We start from the raw sequence: 18,698 nt of genomic DNA, 5'->3' as shown, positions 1-18,698 counted from the left end.
GTTTGGTTATAAAAAGTATCATTTTCTCCCCATGGTTCTTTCAACATGCAGGATACACACTTCCCATTAATCATGTGCAGTGGGACCTGGGGCTTAGTAAGTAGCCTCCTTCTGTCAGCAGCATGTAGCTGGGGGGCCACTGGGTACCCTCACTGCTTGGACATGTCAGCAAAAACCGCTCGCACTTAAAGAGGAGACAGTGTTCCTCATAGGCATCTGGGCTCTGGAAGCAATTCCTGTGTTGTTTTCTTTTTTAAAAAAACTGTACTTAAAAATGTAAGAGAGCTCCAAAAGGGAGTGCCCCTCCATCCACTGTGGGCCTTTCAAAGGGCCTGAAGGAACACTCGTGCCGACAGATCGCATCCGTAAGAAGGGGCAAGGTTGCCCCAGGCTTCCAGTGGGGGATGAGCTCCTGCAGAGTGGAGAGACTGGAGTGGTTCATGTTCTCTTCGGAGGAAATTAAAAGAGAGAAAGAAGCAGCCTGGGGAGTAAATGTTAAACAAGTCTTCCTATTGCTTGTTCTGTCTCCGCGCGAAGCTGAGGTGGCTTGACGGCTGTGCGGGAGTTGCACTGGACTAGACCCTGCCTCGAGGAGCCCGGCTCCTTTTCATTTTCAAAGAACAGCAAATAAAAAGGGCCACCTCTGTCCAGGGCCTCTCACCCCTTCCATTCCACCGATAGCAGGGATCCGGCCTAAGGAGAGCCCCATGCTACCCTTTATCCGTGTGACCTTTAGGTTACCATGGTACCATTTAATCCAACAGGGGATCTGTGTGCAAGGCCTGAAAGGAAGCATTTGCAATGGTGTGCAGAACCACAAGTCTCTACCAGCTTTGGAGGACAGAAGAAGACCCATTAGTATACAACTTAAGCATACAACTCACCGAAGGCGCCTCTCTGCGTAGCTAGAGCAGAGCCCCTGAGCTGAGGGTGCTACGTTGAATATGGCCAAGAGGAGCAAGAGCATCCATCCCTACACATGGACAGACTCTGGGATTGGACTCCTTACACAAGTCTGCGACTAGCAAGGAGACTAGAAGAATGTTGACTTCAAGCCCTGAGGCCAAGAAACTGTCCATCTCGAGACACAGTATTACCTTGCTATAGCTATAGAATGGTGTGGGCCTTGAATTTTATACTAACTTCCAGAAATAAAAACTCCAGGTCAAGAACCTAATACAAAAATTGGCCTAAGGCTGGGGAGATGGATCAGTGCCTTGCAAGCATGAGGACCTGAGTTAGGTTCTAGGACCTCACTGGAGCTGGACATGATGCTACACACTTGTCATCTCAGAGCTGGAGAGACAGAGACAAGTGGGCCCATAGGGCCTGCTGGCCAGTCTAGCTGAATGACCCTGTCTGTGGAAAAAAAGGTGGATGGTACCTGAGGCATGACGCCAAGTTTGTCCTCCAGCTTTCATGTACACACACACACACACACACACACACGCACACCCACTTGAAGAAGACAATCCTACAGGGACACCTTTTCATCTTTAACAAAGGTAGCCACCCATTGCCTCTGAGAAGAATGGCAAAGGAGGAAGGGAAATAATGGAGAGAGGTTGTTTTGTTGTCACCCGAGAGTGTTGTGTGCCACACTGGCACATCTTGCTATATGGCATCATTGCTCACACTCCTAGCTCTTGGACCCATGGGATGGGGCCATCTCTCAGATGGTCTTGTCTTCAGCACCTGCATCTGCACTCTTGACCACAGCGCACTTCTAACTGGATTGTGGTCCACATGACGTGACTGGTCGGTGTGGAGGCATAACGGACTGGCGGCTTTCCCAGACAGGGTAACTTTGGAGATATTCCAGCCCCAGAGCTCATCCATCTTTACTTGCCCCTCTCCCACTTTGCTCACTCTCTAATGCGTGTTGATGCTCCAATGAGTCCCCAATACTCCCCCCACATGGAACTCCACACTTGATCTCAACCTAAAGGCTAAGAGGGCCCCCACATCTCCAAAATCTCTTCCAGAGTCTGTTTCTCAGGTACTCTTGGGTCTGTATCTTCTTTTGTGTGGGGTCTCTCTTTTCAGCTTAGACTTCAGTGACTCCCAGCCTCAACTATGCAATGGTCTCCTCAGCATCTTCACTTCAGTCCTACATGGGAATCTCACCCTCAGTGTGCTGTGACTAAAGGCATTATGTTCATTCCCACAGTCTTTCTCTCCCCCCAGTTTAACAGTGCTCACTTCCAGCCATCCAACTGTGTTTTCTAGAAACCTTGACACATCACCCTCATATCTGTCACCAAGCCCTGCTGTGTGTGTTCCTCGTGTGTTCTCATCTCTGTTGCCACCGTCCTGATCAGGGTTACACAGTCCACTCAAGCCTGCACCATGAAGCAACCACTTTAGTGTCATCACAGTCAGAGTGAAATCTCACTTATTTGCTTATTTTAGCCCTGTTTATCCACTTGTTTTATCAACAGATAGTTTGGGCTCATAGATCAAAGTCATAAAAGTATTATAGGCATACAAATCTCTAGCCAATAGATAATGAAGGATGTTGACAAATTCTTAACTACTCATCCAGAAATATATTTTCGTCTCTTCAGGCATCTAAGTACATTCTCTCTTTCTCTGGTTTTTGTCTGTCCTCCACTCAACCTTCTCCCCCTCTGTTCCTACTTTTTCAAGAAAGCCTTCATTGACCCTAAGTTACTGATCTTGCCTCAGCTTCCCAACTGCCTGGTATTATAAGTCCACACCACCATGTTTGGCATCCTATTGGCTTTTTGCAAAAGTACTAGGAGCATATGATACACAGTGGTCAATGTGGATTGATGATACCCTGAAAGCAAACATCTGGTCCCCTCCAGATCTGGTTCAAAACTCTTTTAGACTTACAGGGACTCTTCTGCCAAATAAGCAGCTCTTTAATATGGACTGCTATGCACCTCAGGTAGTCTTCAGCTCATATAATGATTATTGTGTTTCCCAAATAGGATCTCATGCAGCCCTAGTTGTCCAAACTTGGTATGTAGCTGAGGATGACCTTGAACTTCTGATCCTCCTGCATTCACCTCGAAGTGCTGAGTTTATAGACATGTGCCACCTAACCTAGTTTTATGAGCATGTTGGGGATTGAACCTAAGCATTTGTTTATGGTAGGCAAGCACTCTACCAACTGTGTAGGGCTCCACAGAACAGCTAGACGTCAAACGATTGCTTCTGTGAAAATTTTCATTTCCCCTCTCTCTTATAAATCATTTGCTCAGCCTCATTTACTAAGACTGAATTACTTTATAAACACAATGGAGGACCACACTTAGGGCAGAATAGGAGTGTGTTGCTTCCTTCAGGTGGGAAGTGTTTTAGATTTGTGTTATGATATCTCAAAAAATAAAATAATAGATGGAAAATAATCTTATTCCAGTTACCTTCATTTTTACTACCCAAATACTGCTTATTATATTCACCCACATACATATATATATCTCTAATTATTATACAAACTTTTAGATACATACATTTGATTTTTTTCCCTTGACATTGATCCTTAAGCTTATAAAAATTCATTGGCCCATGAATCTATTCTATATGAAGATTGTGTGGCCTTAGCTGGGCGGTGGTGGTGCATGCCTTTAATCCCAGCACTTGGGAGGCAGAGGCAGGTGGATCTCTGTGCATTCCCGGACAGCCTGGTCTACAGGACAGGCTCGAAAGCTACACAGAGGAACCCTACCTTGAAAAACCAAAAGAGGAAAAAAAAGATTGTGTGGCTTTAGGGTTTAAAAAGCTTGGTCCAGGTGCGCTGCTCTTCTGCGTGTTTACGGCCTCTCCATTTTCCCACCCTTCCTTCCTCTTTGCATCCCTTCTGAGCATGCTGGTTGGCAAGAGTTTACTGTTGCCTGAACACTCGTGGTTTCTCTGTGCTCTAGCCCTTCCTGGGTTAACAATGAAAATGCCAAACAAATGGGCTCCATCCCAACCTCTGAAAATGCTGCTTTCCTTTTTATTAAAGATGGCAAAGTATTTTTCCTTATCTCTTAGAGTCTGCTTAAGAAGTAATGCAAAGAAAAGTTTTTGTTTTTTTGGTTTTTTTTTAGCTCTTAAAAATGTCTATAAACTCCACATTGATTTTTGCCTCAAGAGGTCAAATGATACATGACTTTTATATATATAATTTGAATACAGACATACACATATATGTAGCAGGTATAAGGCACACACATAAAACACTGTACCACCCATAAAGTGGCCTTGAAACACAGCTAGTGAGCAGAGAGCTTATACATATGAATCAAAAATGAAATTTTCTGGAACCCAGAAAGCTAAAGCTTATAGCTTAGGTCTGTCCTTATCTGATAGGCCATGCCAAGCAACCTGCTGTGACTTGTTGGGCTACTGTTTGCCACCTATAATGAGGTGGGGCCAGCTCAGGTCAGTGATTCTCAGACCTGACTTTACCACAGGCCCTTCTGAGAGACTCACTGGAATTTTAAAAATCCTCTGTAACACTGCTGCTGAGTAGCCAGCGAGTCTCTCCAGACAGGGTCTTTCCAGAACTTGGAGGTGGTCTTGTCTGGGATGAGATGAGCTCTGCTTCAGTTACCATAGACAAGACTGCTCCCTCTGTTAGACTTGTTGGTCATGTGATTCTGCAGATGACCTCAGGTAACACCTTAGCAACCCTGAACCCACATGTGCCATCCACCTGTCTCCTTCCAGAGTGTCCTGGTTCCCACATCTCTACGGCTTCTTTTAAAGTTGACGATGCTCATGTGGTGAAGGAAGCTTAGCCACGGGCTGTGGTGAGGACAAGACAGCTCCCAGTTTGCTTCCCACCATAGTTCTGAGGCAGTGTCAGTAGCCATATCAGTAACTATAGCATGCATGGCTTTGCTTCTTACCATCACCAATCTTTGCCAATCATCTTCAAAATTTTACATATTTTCAGACAAGGTCTTTCACTGTATTGGCCTGGAACTTGTTATGTAGATCAGGCTGGCTTAGAACTCACAGAGATCCATCCCTCACCCCCCTCCCCAGTGCTAGGATCAAAGGGCAAATACCCCCTTAATCTTCTGATTACTATATAGTTGTTAATCTCTTTGACTCCTGAAATGGCCAATAATTATATACTTGTGGACATAGTAGGCATTTTGCATAGATTCTACTTGCCTTTAGACCCATGGAATGACCAGTTAATGCTGAATAAATATTGTTAACACAATAAAGTATTGAAAAAAGAAACCAGGAGTGGTGGCTTACACTGAATCCTAGTACCTCAAGGTGGGCAGATCACTGTGAGCTTGAGGCCAGCTGAGGCTACTGAATGATACCCGGTCAAAAATAAAATAAAATAAAACTTTAAAGAACAATAAACTTCAAGGATTTAGATTTCTCCCATAAAGAAACCTTTTATATGTCTTCCTTCTCTTCAACTTTGCCACCCAGCAAGAACTATCTCCCTTATTCCAATCTTGTCTCTTCCTATAACAAAAGATTGCTGTTGACACCAGGCCTTGTGGTGAACTCTTTGATATCACACCTAATTTTACCTATGGAGAAAGGGTTGAATAAGTTGCCTCACATCGCCATCTTTAACGAAATCCAGAGTCAAGGCAGGAGCCTAGGTCTTCGTGATTTCAAAGCTCTATCTTCAAGCTCCATAACTGTTGCTTTCTCCTTCCTCTATCCATCTGTCAGTCATTCCTCTCTCAAGTCCTTCCCGAAATCTGAGTGGATTCATCCTGCTCTGTTCAAAACCAGCCTGTGTCTATTACCTGGGCCTTAAATAAATTTACAAATTAATTTAAGACACCTGAGTTCTGTGTTTTCTCTCCCTTCTCACAGTGGCCAGAATCCCACACCCGCTGGGGCAGCCTGTCTCTCTTGCTAACCTGCCAGGCTTCTCCTGTCCCCAAGGTAGCTCTCCTCCCCTTAGCTCTTCAGTCAGCTCCATGGCTAACACCTGTCTTGTTCTGGAAAGGCCTTTGAGGAGGCCTTGGCATTTACTACCTAAGACCCTGGGACCCACCATTTCTGGGCACCACCTGCTCACCCTCTGTCTCTCACATCTGAAGGTCTCTAAGCAGTGTGCAGCGTGAGTCCCGTATAGCTCAAGTCATAATTGTGTGAATGTTACAGGCAAAGACTGTACAAGAACAGCACTGAACACACGCTAGTTGCTTAATAAACTGCCATTGGGTGAGTTATTAATTTTTGATAAGCTTGATCTTCCCCCAAATGATCTTATGTTGGGGGCCAGGAAAACAGAATTTCACATGCTTGTTTACTAGGGATGCTTTGAAGTATGTGTTATTGTGGTTTATTTAAGGGCTGGCGAAACTGACCTCCTCGAAACTCTTTCTGTTCTAGTGAATGTTCCTTCCACGGTAATGGAAGCCATGTGCCGACAAGACGCCCTGCAGCCCTTCAACAAAAGCAGCAAGCTTTCTCCCTCTGGCCAGCAGCGCTCCGTGGTTTTCCCACAGACTCCCTGCAGCAGAAATTTCACCCTCCTGGATAAATCTGGGCCCATCGAGGCAGGGTTTAACCAAATCAACGTGAAGAATCAGCGGGTGCTGGCGAGCCCAACCTCCACCAGCCAGCTGCACTCGGAGTTCAGCGACTGGCACCTTTGGAAGTGCGGCCAGTGCTTCAAGACTTTCACACAGCGCATCCTGCTGCAGATGCATGTGTGCACACAGAACCCCGACAGGTGAGGCCTGGGGCTTGCCTTCCTGCAGCACTTTGGGAGAAAGCCGCTGCTTAGAGGTGTCCCGCCCTCAGGCTGGAATGGAAGGTCCCAGAGTTGGGTTAGGTCTCAGTGGGGTCTCCATCCTTTGTGAAGGCTGCACAGACAGGTTGGTGTTTGCTAAGAGGCGTCTGCGCTCGCTATCCAGTTACATCCAGGTTTAAAGGGGGGCAGAAGAGAAGGAACATTTATGAATATCAGGGGTGGAGAATGAGGTCAGGATAATCAGAATCCCCTCTGTCTTCCAAAGATAATATAGCTGGCCGCCGGCCGGCTGTCACAGCCATTTCAGAGTTCACCTCCAGTGTGCCGTGAGTATGAACTTAATTAAGTACTAAGAGGTAATGAATTGGAATTTTTTGCTTAGTACTATTTTTCTTCGGAGCATGCAAACCCATAAATCCTGCAAACCTGTCAAAAGGAAATACCCACTCGGCTAGTGATGTGGAGGAAAACAGACGCCACTTATTCAATAAACTAATATCCACACAGAAGAAAAATGTTGACTAGATACCTCAGAGTCAAAGTTGGTTTGAGAGTTTGTCAATACGGAATTTTATGGCCATGAACTGAGGATGAAATTTAGCTGAACAAGTGAATTAAAATTTCAGGTACTCTGACGAGTGGCCCAGTAGATATAATGGAACTATTATTTATGAATCAAAACTGGTTTATTTGACAGTCTTGATAGCTGGGAGCTCAAAAGACAAAGATCAAATTAATTCAATAAGAAGGCTGCCTGTGTTTTATCTCTCCACGTCCTATGAGAACTTGATTAAAACCAAAATACCCAAGAATAGACTAGAAAAAAAAATTCACCTTGAATATAAAAGTCAAAAATAATTTCAAGGGATAGGATTGGGCATTTGGAGGCAGGGTTCCTGAGCTGGTTTCTTAATTTTGCCACTCAGCATTAACAAACAATGCAACTCTTTGCCTCATAATGCGTGCACTCAACTCTCCCCTCTTAGTTCTGCAGCAAACAGCAGCATGCCGGAGAGACCCAAGTGAAGGACACGGGGTGGCAGTGTGGTAGAAGGGGTTGGTATTTTCTAATCTTACTTTCAGGGTATTTGTACACATTTACATCTGTACACATTTTTTATTCCAGTCATTCTAGAAACTGGTGACTTAGCTTCAAGCATTCCTGTGACTAATCAATATGGAAACATTTACCTTGGGGCTAAGTCATCTGTGTCTAGGTGCTCAGCAACACACTTGTGCTGTGGAGGTGAAATATAAAAGTTGGAATGTGGTTTTTTTTTTCTTCTCTCTCCCATGCAGAAAGGCTTTTCTTAAAAGTTCACAGGTGTATAGAGTCCCAATATGTGTCTTTCTTAGCTTACATTTCAAGGCCAAAGGTGCATTTAAAAACCTTATAAAAAGTGAGTTCAGGTGTATGGGTTTATTATTTGCAAAGAACTATTGTGTAACGTTTCTAGATCTTTGGGTGTGATATGATTTTACACACAATGACACAAAAGCAATGAAGATATTGTATGGTAAATAGACACTAACAACAAACCTGTTTTGTGTGGCCCAAGTTATTCCCAGAAACTTGTGTGTATGGTTTAAATCTTTCTTAAGTTTGTCCTATAAAATACTAGCACTATAATTTAATACATCTATGAAAACTAAACAGTTTTAGCTTACAAGCACAAAATACCTTCAGGGGAGATTGTTAAGGTCAGTGATGATTGTAAGCAAATTTAGTGTGACTGGGAGATCCCCAGATGGTATGATCCTGATAGGTTCAGTGACTCAGCACCCAGAAGTGGTAGGGGAAAGTCTTCTCAGATGAGGTGAAGTAATAAGTGTTAATGACCAGAGTGACCATATTATTTAGGAAATGGGTTCTTGATTCTTCCCCGTGCTTTGTTGGTGAAGACATGAGAGGTAATTGACATCATTCATTAATAAGTTAAAGTTAATAATCAAGACTTGAAGAAAGTCAGACTCTTTAAGACAATGTAATCTGGTGCAATGTTTCTTAGTAACAACAGGAGAGGGTTGAATTACATCATCATTCTGAGATGGTTTTTGAATATGATGAAATAAAGGCAGACCCCTAGTCATCTTATCTATTAATTTCATTCTAGATGAATAATTTATTTTTATCCTGTAGGACTTTGGAGACAGGGAGATACTCTCTAACATTCCTAGCCACACAAGGAAAAGCTAAATAGGAGAAAAGTCAAGAAGTCAATAAACATGATGTGGACATCACATTTGTTCACGATGGTTGCTAAATTTTGAAACTTACCTGTAATGTGTGTGGAGGCATACCACTGTTAAATATGCATTTATTCTTTGGTGACTAGTTTCACAGCTTGCCATTTGTCTTTGGCGGTTTGTGCCCACTCATCCATGGCCACATGACTCTATACCTGTGTAGAACCCCTACCAATATCAAACTCTATGCTCAAGTTCCTTACATTAAGGTGTGGAATTTGCAGATGACCTATGCATATGATCCTGTATACTTTAAATCATCTTTAAATCACTCATAATATTTCAAACAGTTGTAAATACCATGTAAATAATTGTTATCCTCTATTGTTTAGGACTACTGTCATGAAAAGTCTACACATATTCCATGCAGGCACGTTACTTTTTTGGAGTAGTTTTCTGCTTCTAATTGGTTGAATCTGTTGATTAGAGACCAACATATAAGGAGAGCCAACTGAACAACTTTTATCCTAGAAGTTTTTCATGCTATAAAAGAAAAATCAAAGGAGGATTAATAATTTAAAACGAAACCACACTTAATTTTGTTAAATGTTTCATCCTTTCCTATGTTCACCAAACCAACTACAGATTCAAAGCAAATGAATTGCACATTTTACTGGCGTAATCTTTGGCAGAGGAGCCACCAGTGACAGAGACTATCAGGAGATGAGCACAATGGTCTCACTGCTTTCTTTCTGCTTAAAAATCTACCAGTGTTGATTTATGCTAAGTAAATCCACCCACACGTTGTCCTTCTCAGTTATTTTGTAAATGTGTAGGTAGCACTTTCTAGTTTCTCACAGAGCTCGAATTTTCCTGTGTTGTACCAGCCACATGAAGCTATTTCAATCTCTGCTAATGGAAATTAAGCAAAATAGTACTTGAGTTTCTCAGTTGTACGAATCACTGTTTAAATGCTAAGCTGCTCCGCGTAGCTAGCAGCCCTTTATCAGGTCATGCAGCTTTAGACAATCTCCACCCTTTACCTCCCTGCTTTAGGTCCCACCCAGCTCCCAGCTCCACAAAGCTGTGCACTGTGAGATGCTATTCCTCTGGGTTTGCTTTGAAAATGATGGGAGGCTATACGTGCATGGTGAGTTGGGAGGACCAAGTACTTTTGAAATATGCTTCCCAAATGCAATGATGTAAGATCCTGGACCCTGTGGAGCACAACACTCACGGATGTCTATCCATATGTGCTTTTCTGGTATGACACAGCAAACGGAGATGCAATTTTAGAGTTAAGATGGAGCCTATTCAAAAGTTTGATAACTTTAATGTTGCCAGACTTTGGAAAATTAATGGAGGTGCTGGGGTTTGGGTAGTGAAGTGCCTGCCATGCAAGCATGAGGACCTGAGTTCCATCATCAGCTCCCACATAAAAACCTGGACATGGTGGCACACATGATTATCTCAGTACTAGGGAGGCATAGACTGAAACCTTGCTTAATCAGTGAGGCTTGGGTACCAGTGACAGGCTGCCTCAAAGAAGAAAAGGTGGAAAAAAAAGGGTAATACCTGTGGCTGACCTCAGGCTACCACATACGTGCATGTACACACACACACACACACACACACACACACACACACAGCCCCCTTCCAAAAATTTAGGGGAAATGTTGGTACTGGCAACTTACTCTGTATTCTGAAGTTCCTCTGGGTAGCTTGAGATATGGCTTTTGAAATATGCATCCATATTCTAAACTCCTGGGGCCAGTTGTTCCAAAAGAAATTGTAATTTTTTATTTAACTTTTTACACATGTTACTCCCAGCTCCCTCTCCCTCCCCTCCCCCCAACTTCCCCAGCACCCTACTCCAGCCCCCCTCTGCTTCCCAGGGGAGGGTAAGGCCTTCCATGGGGGATTTTCAAAGTCTGTCATATCATCCTGGGAAGGGCCTAGGCCTTCCCTCATGTGTCCAGGCTGAGAGAGCCTCCCTCCATGTGGAGTGGGCTCCCAAAGTCCATTTGTGTGCCAGGGATAAATACTGATCTACTATCCGAGGTCCCATAGATTGTCGAGGCCTCCTCTCTGAAACCCAGGTTCAGGGGGGTCTGGATTAGTGCCATGCAAATTGTAAATTTTTTCCTGTGTTACTTTCTAGGATTCCCTGGAAATGATCTGTCTCTGTTTTTAATGTATTCCTATATCTGCATTTATATTTTAACTACAATCATTTTCAGAATTTATGTTTTGATCACTTTCCTCCTTCTCCACAAGTATTGGGGATTGAACAAGGGCCCTATGCCTGGCTGATATTCTCAGCCACTTTACTGTTTGTTTTTCTAAGATAGTGTCTCAGTAAGTTGACCAGGTTGGTCTTGAACTTGCTCTGTAGCACAGGTAGATCTTGAGTTTACAATCCTCCTGTATTAGTCTGACACGTGGCATCATTTACAGGCCTGCAATGGCAGTCCTGGTCTCTTTTACTCATTTTTTAAAAGAAACTCTGAAAATGGAAGAGCATGAAGTTTAAAAGAGCATCATTTTTAACTACGTACCTTCTGTGGGCTTTTGTTTTCTTTGGGTATCTTGGAACTCACCATGTAGAACAGATTGTCCTGGACCTCACAGAGATCTGCCTGCTTCTGTCTCTCAAGTGAAGGTGTGTGCTACCTCTCCTGGCTTCTTTGGTATTATTTGTTTTTATTTGAGACAAGGTCGTGCTGTGTAGCCCAGGCACAACTTTTATACTTATGACTTACACTTTCTCTACATTTCTAGACGGTTAGAGACTGTTACGGTAACGAGAACTGAGGGAAGACCCAAATCCTCACATTAATAGAATTAGGGTCTGCCAAAATGAATGTCAGTAAATGCTCTGAAATCACTGAACTGTACCTAAAAGTAAAAGGGTATAATTTTGCTTTGTGAAATCTATTAAAGCAAGGTTTGTACCTACATTTTGATACAAGATCTTCTTGTTATTCAAATTCCCAAACTTTTATCAAAGCTTTAAGATTGTTCATGTTTTAGAGTTTACATACACACACAGAAAGGGACAGTGACTGGGAGGGAGGGCGGGACTCTTCCATATGCAGGGAGCTAGCTGTAACACTCGTGCAAGGTGGCATCACATTGGTGACACTGTGACTCACAAGCATCTTTGGGGGACATTGGCCGCTTTCCCTGAGGTAGGAAGAAAACATGATGTTATATGAAAGAGCGCCCAGGGGAATTTGTTCCCTTTCCAAGCGAATGTGACCAGAGGTCAGTGGAGCTGAGTGCCTTACCCACATCCCATAGCTGGCTGGAGTGAGAGGCTAAAGATGAATTCAACTTTTCTATTCCAGCACTTCTGTTTGGCCAAAGCTGTGTTCCATGTAGTTTTTAAAACTGGGTCATAGTGGCTGGGGAAATGACTCAGTGGGGGAGAGTGCTTGCTCTTCCAGAGGACCCCAAGTTTGGTTCCCAGCACCCATATTGGATAGCTCACAATTGACTGTAACTACAGCTCCAGGGAATTTGATGACAACCACAGGTACTCCTCCATACTCATCTACGCATGCGCATACACACAGACACACAGACAGACAGACAGACAGACACGCACGCACGCACACTCACACACACACACACACACACGCGTGTCTTAAATGATAACTTTTAAAAACAGTTCACACAGCCACTGAATCCCTAGCAAGTACTCTCTGGCTGGTCCTGAGCAGAAATGATGCTCTAAGATTTAATCCATTTCCCTTGATGACAGAACTCAACATCAGCCTTTCACATGTCTCTGCGAATCTTTGCCACAGTGACTATCAGCATAAAAAGGACAGGTTGACTTCTGACTGCAGGAAATAAATCACCCCAACTTTTGACAGAAGGGCTAGAAAAAAAGTGAAAAGATTAATTGGTTTTATTTAGCGGCTTATTGTTTATAGTGATAGCTATTAAAAATAGATAACCAGAGGCTAATAAATGTTAATGGTCCCTTCACTATTAGAAAAATCAATTGTCAGTGAATATAGCATATATTAATATATTATTTTGTTTATGATCCTCAATAGCATGTAAAAAAATTCTATCCCCAGAGAACTATTTTTTGAGAACTCTTTTTAAGGTCAACATTTACTGCCAAGAATAGATTTGCCAGGAGGATATTTTCCTCTGTAGGCAATTCTAATGGTCTTTCAAGCATTATTTTATAATTATAATAAAATGCGTGTGCAATTTGTCAAGCTTGATAAACTCCTTTCCAAGGGCTCTTATGTATTTCTTTGAAACCTGTTTGAGAGCAGTTAGATAGATTTCTAAATGCAAGTAATTAAAATTGTATAGTATTGAGTTATTGACCAATGCTGGACTATTAATCAAGCTAAAAAATTCTACAATCAGTGCTCAGTGTGCTGAAGCCTGGCAAAATAATAGTATTTGTGTTCAGTGAGGCAAGTAGCCGCAATTAAGCACTTCAGTTGACAAATGAGAGGGTACACTTTATTTCGCACTTAATTGAATTGTTGTACATGCTCGGTCACCATTGTCTCCCAGTCCTTCAGTTTGGTGTCTGGTCATTGGCGCTTCTGTATTTGTTAATGGCAGAGCAATTAAGTCTGCCTTTGCCATTGGCTTCCTAAATGCAGCCTACAACGTCTGCACTGCAAACCAGGCACTTACTTTGTAAGTGCAGTGAGAATCCTTCTAGGCAGATTATTAATTTCCTGAAAAAAATTTGATAAGCAAATTAGAGCCCTGTCAAGAGATTATTTGAAGTAGCTTTGAATAGGGACAACTCCTCAGGTTTCCTGCCACTCACTGCATTCTGCTTAAGTAGGCAGAAGAACTTCTGACAGAATTTTAATCTGGTTTATGAAATCCCGAAATCGATTTACTTCTCATGAGCTGGAAGTGTGTGCTCTGATAATTTTGCTAGTTATCAGGTATTTGTCCCAACTTCCTCCCACTGACTTTTTTATCACAGTCACCTCCCTGCAAGCAAAGTGACATTTATCATTTCTTCCTGCCATAAATCAGTCCTTGCAACTAGATCCAGCCGAGGAGGTAGACTCAAGAGCAAGGCTCATGGGGCTGGAGAGATGGCTCAGCGGTTAAGAGCACTTGCTGCTCTTGCAAAGGACCTGGGTTTGGTTCTCAGAACCCACATGGCAGCTCACAATCATCTGTAATTCCAGTTCCAGGAGATCCACCCTCTTCTGGACTCCATGAGTACCAGATGCACATGTGGTTACATACACGCAGACACTCAGCATACACTTTATAAAAAAAAGAACAGGACCCTGGATAAGTGGGATAGGTGAGAAGTCGGGATTTCTTTTTCAAAGAGACACAACTGGCAAGTTCGGGTTCATCTTGGAAACCTAAGCAGTTTAGTATTTACCGCAACTTGGCTACTTGTCCATATTTCCCTGACACTTGGATAAGGTTCCAACACCCTGTGATGACCTTGGCATCGATGTTTTATATCCTTTAAGGACAGTTTGTTCTCAGTTGTCTGCACCAAAACTGTGATAATAGCAACTGTTTTCCTTGTCCTACTCAAAGGGTTACTGTAAAGATTAAACTAGATAATTGATTTTAACATACTTTGAAAAGGAAAGGCTACTATGGAACCATACAAGACAATTATGTATTTTCTTTTGTACTGTTCGGTTTAATTAATCCCATGCTTGTGTCTGTAAAGCTTACAGAAATATGCCCATATTTGCTGGTGGGTTATTGAGACAAGCAAATAACTGTTCTTTAAACAGTCTAATATGTAGATGGAAGTTTCTGCCTCATCAGTCTCTCAGCTGCCAGTTCCCAAAGGCATCCCCGTCATTAATATCAGAAGGGAATGCTCATTTGTGAGTTGATGTCTCCTCAGCTCTGTGAATTTTGTTCCTGGGACAAAACGTGGTAGAACTCAGAGGCCAGCGCTCTAAACTCAGTCTTTGCAAATGTTGATCTAAAGTCACAGCCCCTTTCCTCACAGCAGGCATCAACAAAGGACACCATGACCAGTCATTCTCTATTTGTTTCAGACCCTACCAGTGTGGTCACTGCTCCCAGTCCTTTTCCCAGCCATCAGAACTGAGGAACCATGTAGTCACTCACTCCAGTGACCGGCCGTTTAAGTGTGGCTACTGCGGTCGTGCATTTGCTGGGGCCACCACTCTCAACAATCACATCCGGACGCACACTGGAGAAAAGCCCTTCAAGTAAGTAGTGGCCAGCTGTCCATCTTTTTCTTTTCTTTCTTGGGAGCTGGCAGATACATGGGCACACATTGCATTGCTCAGCTCATCTCAGCCCTGCTGGTGGGAAAGGCTACTTACAAGGTCAGTGCTATAAGAGGTTCTTTTTGGTTTCTTGGCTGATGTTTGGAAAAAGAAGTCAGGAAAGCTACACACTGGTCCTGGCTCAAGGTTTGCAACCTCAGACATGAGATGATCTTCTGGGGTCTGTTTTCTCGTTGGTAAAATAAGTAACTAATCTTAGTAGTCTTTCCAATTCCTGTGGACCTGTACATCTGAATTCTCTTTAGGAGCCATGCTGAGATCTCATGGCTATCAGCAAGCTCCCATAACTATGAGGAAGGTGGTAATAGCTTAGGATGCTTGGATAATCCTCTTGGAGAATATGAATCCTACAGGATGCAAATGACTGTTTCTTCTCAGTTCATCAGGTTGATGAACATTAAAGCAAAAGCAAAGGACACATTGACTTTTTCAGTGTGCAGAGATTGTGGGTAAGGGCATTTGAGCAAGATTGTGTTTCAATATACAGTCCATCCATCAAAGCAGCTGATATTTGAACTATGCAAAATGGCTCATCCATCCATCCATCCATCCATCCATCCATCCATCCATCCATCCATCCATCCAGTGTTCATTCAATAAGAATAAGTGCCTACTTTTACATTGGTCAAGACTCAGGCCCTTTTCATCTTGACTTTGAAGGCCTCACACTCTAAGGTGAAGTCCAATCAACAATCAATAAATTTTATAACAAACTATGAAAAATATAACAAGACATACATGTACAATGTTGAGGAGTATCAGAGAAATGGAACCATCAGATCTGTATGGGATACAATGTTTAACATATATATATGAAAGGATCAACAGGAGTTTGTCAGACAGACATTCAAGGGAGAATTTCCAGTAGTTCAAACAGCAGGGAGGGACTTGGAACCTGCACACATCAGGCTGGTGCTTTCAGAACACTTGAGTTCATGAACTCTTTTCCCTTGTTGTTTTTACATCTCTACTCCGTTGCTGTTCTAGCTTTCAGTACTTGTGAAAGAAAAGTAAAAAACACAGATGACCATAGCCTTATTCGCCTTCTGTAGGACAAGCTCAAGCAGGACAGCAAGTGATAAGTGATTGTCAGTAGGAGACTAAACTCCTTGCTCAAATTCAGCCAAGTAGTTTGCCATTCCGTGCTTATTCTAAGGCCGGGTACAGTCCATTGTAACAGTGTCCGTTGCTCTGGGTCCTGCCTGCCTCACTGGCCTGTCATCCAAGGGAGGGACTCATAAAAGGTTGTAGTATTTGACCTCTACCTACCATTCTTTTAAAAATTATCAAATCATTGATTATTAGTGTGTGTGTGCGTGCGTGCGTGTGTGTGTTTATGTGGGTATATATGTGTTACCGCACACATGTCAAGATCAGAAGACAACTTGTACAAACAAATTGGTTCCCTCCTTCCACCATGTGTGTCCTGAGGCTCAAACTCAGGTTGTCAGACTTGGTGGCAAGCACCTTTACCTGCTGAGCTATCTTTCCAGCTATCCCATCATTGTTAACTATGTTCCTTAATGGTTTAATTGGTTTTATTAATAATAAAGACAGCAATGATTTGTGTCTGTGTACTTGTTTACCACATAAAATCTTTGGGCTAAGTGGGATAGGATGGTACCTAAAATCAAGCTTACAATATACCAACCAAATTCTATCCTGGGAGGCTGCAGTAGTTTGAAGAGGCCACCTTTCTGAGGGGCCAGTTGACTTCTCCCTATCTTAAAAAATCCCCTGTCTTAGGTGCTTGTGACTGCCTGACGAATAGTGTCATCACACTGAGGTCTGATTCCCAGGGACTCACAGAGTCTCTCTTGGCCACTGTTCTGGAGGTATGAGGTAGCTATGCCTCTTTGAGAGTTTGGGATCCCATTGGTCCCTTATATTAGAGAGGGCAGTCAAATAGATTCAGTGCCAGCAATCAGATTGATTTTTATCTTGTTGCAGTGTAAATAGATTTTAGTAATTAATTGAAGTGGTTTCAGGGTCAAGATGGGAAATAGATTTCTATTAATGTTAAGGTGTTACTTATGTGCAACCTTGTTGATTCCACTCAATTTTTTTCTTTAACATCCTGTTTTTGTCATGTTTCCAATAGAGTTGCCATTGTAACTTAATTTTAATTCATCAGACTAATATTTGAAGTGCTTTAGTGAAAGTATTTTCCCTCCGTTCCAGCAGTGTTGTTCTTTTGTCCATGCCTGCTTTCATCTGGAAAAACAACTGAACAAAAGATCAAAAAGCAGCCAGGTTTCTCAATAACATTCTATCGGGCTGTTTCAGTCTGTTTTCTTCTTGCTTTTTAGCAAAATAGCCATATGTTATAATATTTGGGGCATTTAAAATGATCAAGTATATATGCCCAGAGGAGAGCTGAGTGTATGCTGATTTTGAAACTGTGAGATTTAAACATCTCCTAGGAAATGGAAAGCTAAATCCTTTAGTGTATACAAGGTCTTTCAGAATTGTACTATTGCAAGGGAGTTTGAGACTCTTCTAACTCAGCCCGTGGATATCTAACCCATGGACGTTTGTAAATATTATGAAGATATCCTTTTACAAGCTTATAAAACAAACATTAAAAAACTTTTTGTTGCAGATTAGTCAATAAAAATGGTTTCACCACCACAGTTAATTTTACTACTTCAACTAATGGGCATTGGCTTAAACAATGTTGCAGAGGCTGCAAAGAATCTTGTAAAGATGCACAAACCTAAACTGTATGCTCAGTGCAACTTCCAAGTAGATGACCCAAGCGGCTCAGCTCCATCCACAAATTGTCCCCTTGACTCAGGAGGTCTTCTCAAAATCTCCAGGGTGAGCAGAGACCGAGCCTGCTGTGTCAGGGAAAAGCCTTTCATCATCCTTACCTCTGTTGCTCAGAACTTGGCTGAAGGACAAGGAGACTGCTGGCCTTCTGAAGCAGCCAGAGGAGCAGTGGTGTTGTGCAGCTAGAATTCTGGTAGGCTTTCCCTCACATCTGATCAGCAGGAACCTCCCTGGAAGAACCTATGTCCTAAGTTCTAGGTAGTCTCTGAGCCTGTCAGCAGTTAGTGGAGGCTAAAGCAACCCACAAAAAATAAACAAAAATGGACTACACCAAAGGCTTTGGCTTTTAGTTGCTTTGTGAAATTAAAGTCATGAACAAGGAGCAGATGTGAGAGACCCTGTCACTTAATAGCGATGGGTAGAGGCGCCGGAGGACTGGCAATGAGGACTCATTTCTCCCTGTCTTGTGCTTAATGGGATCTCATAAGGTTTGGGGTAGGGGATTTTTCCACCTAGGAAGCTGCATGCTCAGGCCAGGACTTGCCCTAGAGATCCCAAATATGTCCGATTTTTAAGCAAGTCGTAGACAAAGCTCAAAGCAAACTGAAAAGACACTTCAAGCATTTACCGTATATGAAGCCTTAGGCAGTTTGATCCAGTTCAAGCATTTCACAACACCTGGCAGATGCACAGAAAGATTCTTGTAGGTTTTCTGTGTAGTAGAACATCATTTTGTGACATTT

At 42.7% G+C, this 18,698-nt stretch overlaps 1 protein-coding gene across 1 annotated transcript in view; it reads left to right on the top strand.

Moving 5' to 3' along the window:
- Prdm6 (PR/SET domain 6) overlaps positions 1-18,698 on the top strand; it is a 98,056-nt gene that overhangs the window by 75,490 nt on the left and 3,868 nt on the right. The window contains exons 5-6 of the mRNA XM_005069115.4: positions 6,337-6,679; positions 14,926-15,102. Of these exons, the coding sequence (XP_005069172.1) occupies positions 6,337-6,679; positions 14,926-15,102 (520 nt within the window). The remainder of the gene's footprint in view (positions 1-6,336; positions 6,680-14,925; positions 15,103-18,698) is intronic.

The sequence above is a fragment of the Mesocricetus auratus genome, unplaced genomic scaffold, assembly GCF_017639785.1.
Source record: "Mesocricetus auratus isolate SY011 unplaced genomic scaffold, BCM_Maur_2.0 Super-Scaffold_6730, whole genome shotgun sequence".
NCBI lineage: Eukaryota > Metazoa > Chordata > Mammalia > Rodentia > Cricetidae > Mesocricetus > Mesocricetus auratus.
Note: the sequence above shows the minus strand (reverse complement) of the source record. Positions and strands in the feature narration are given on the sequence as shown.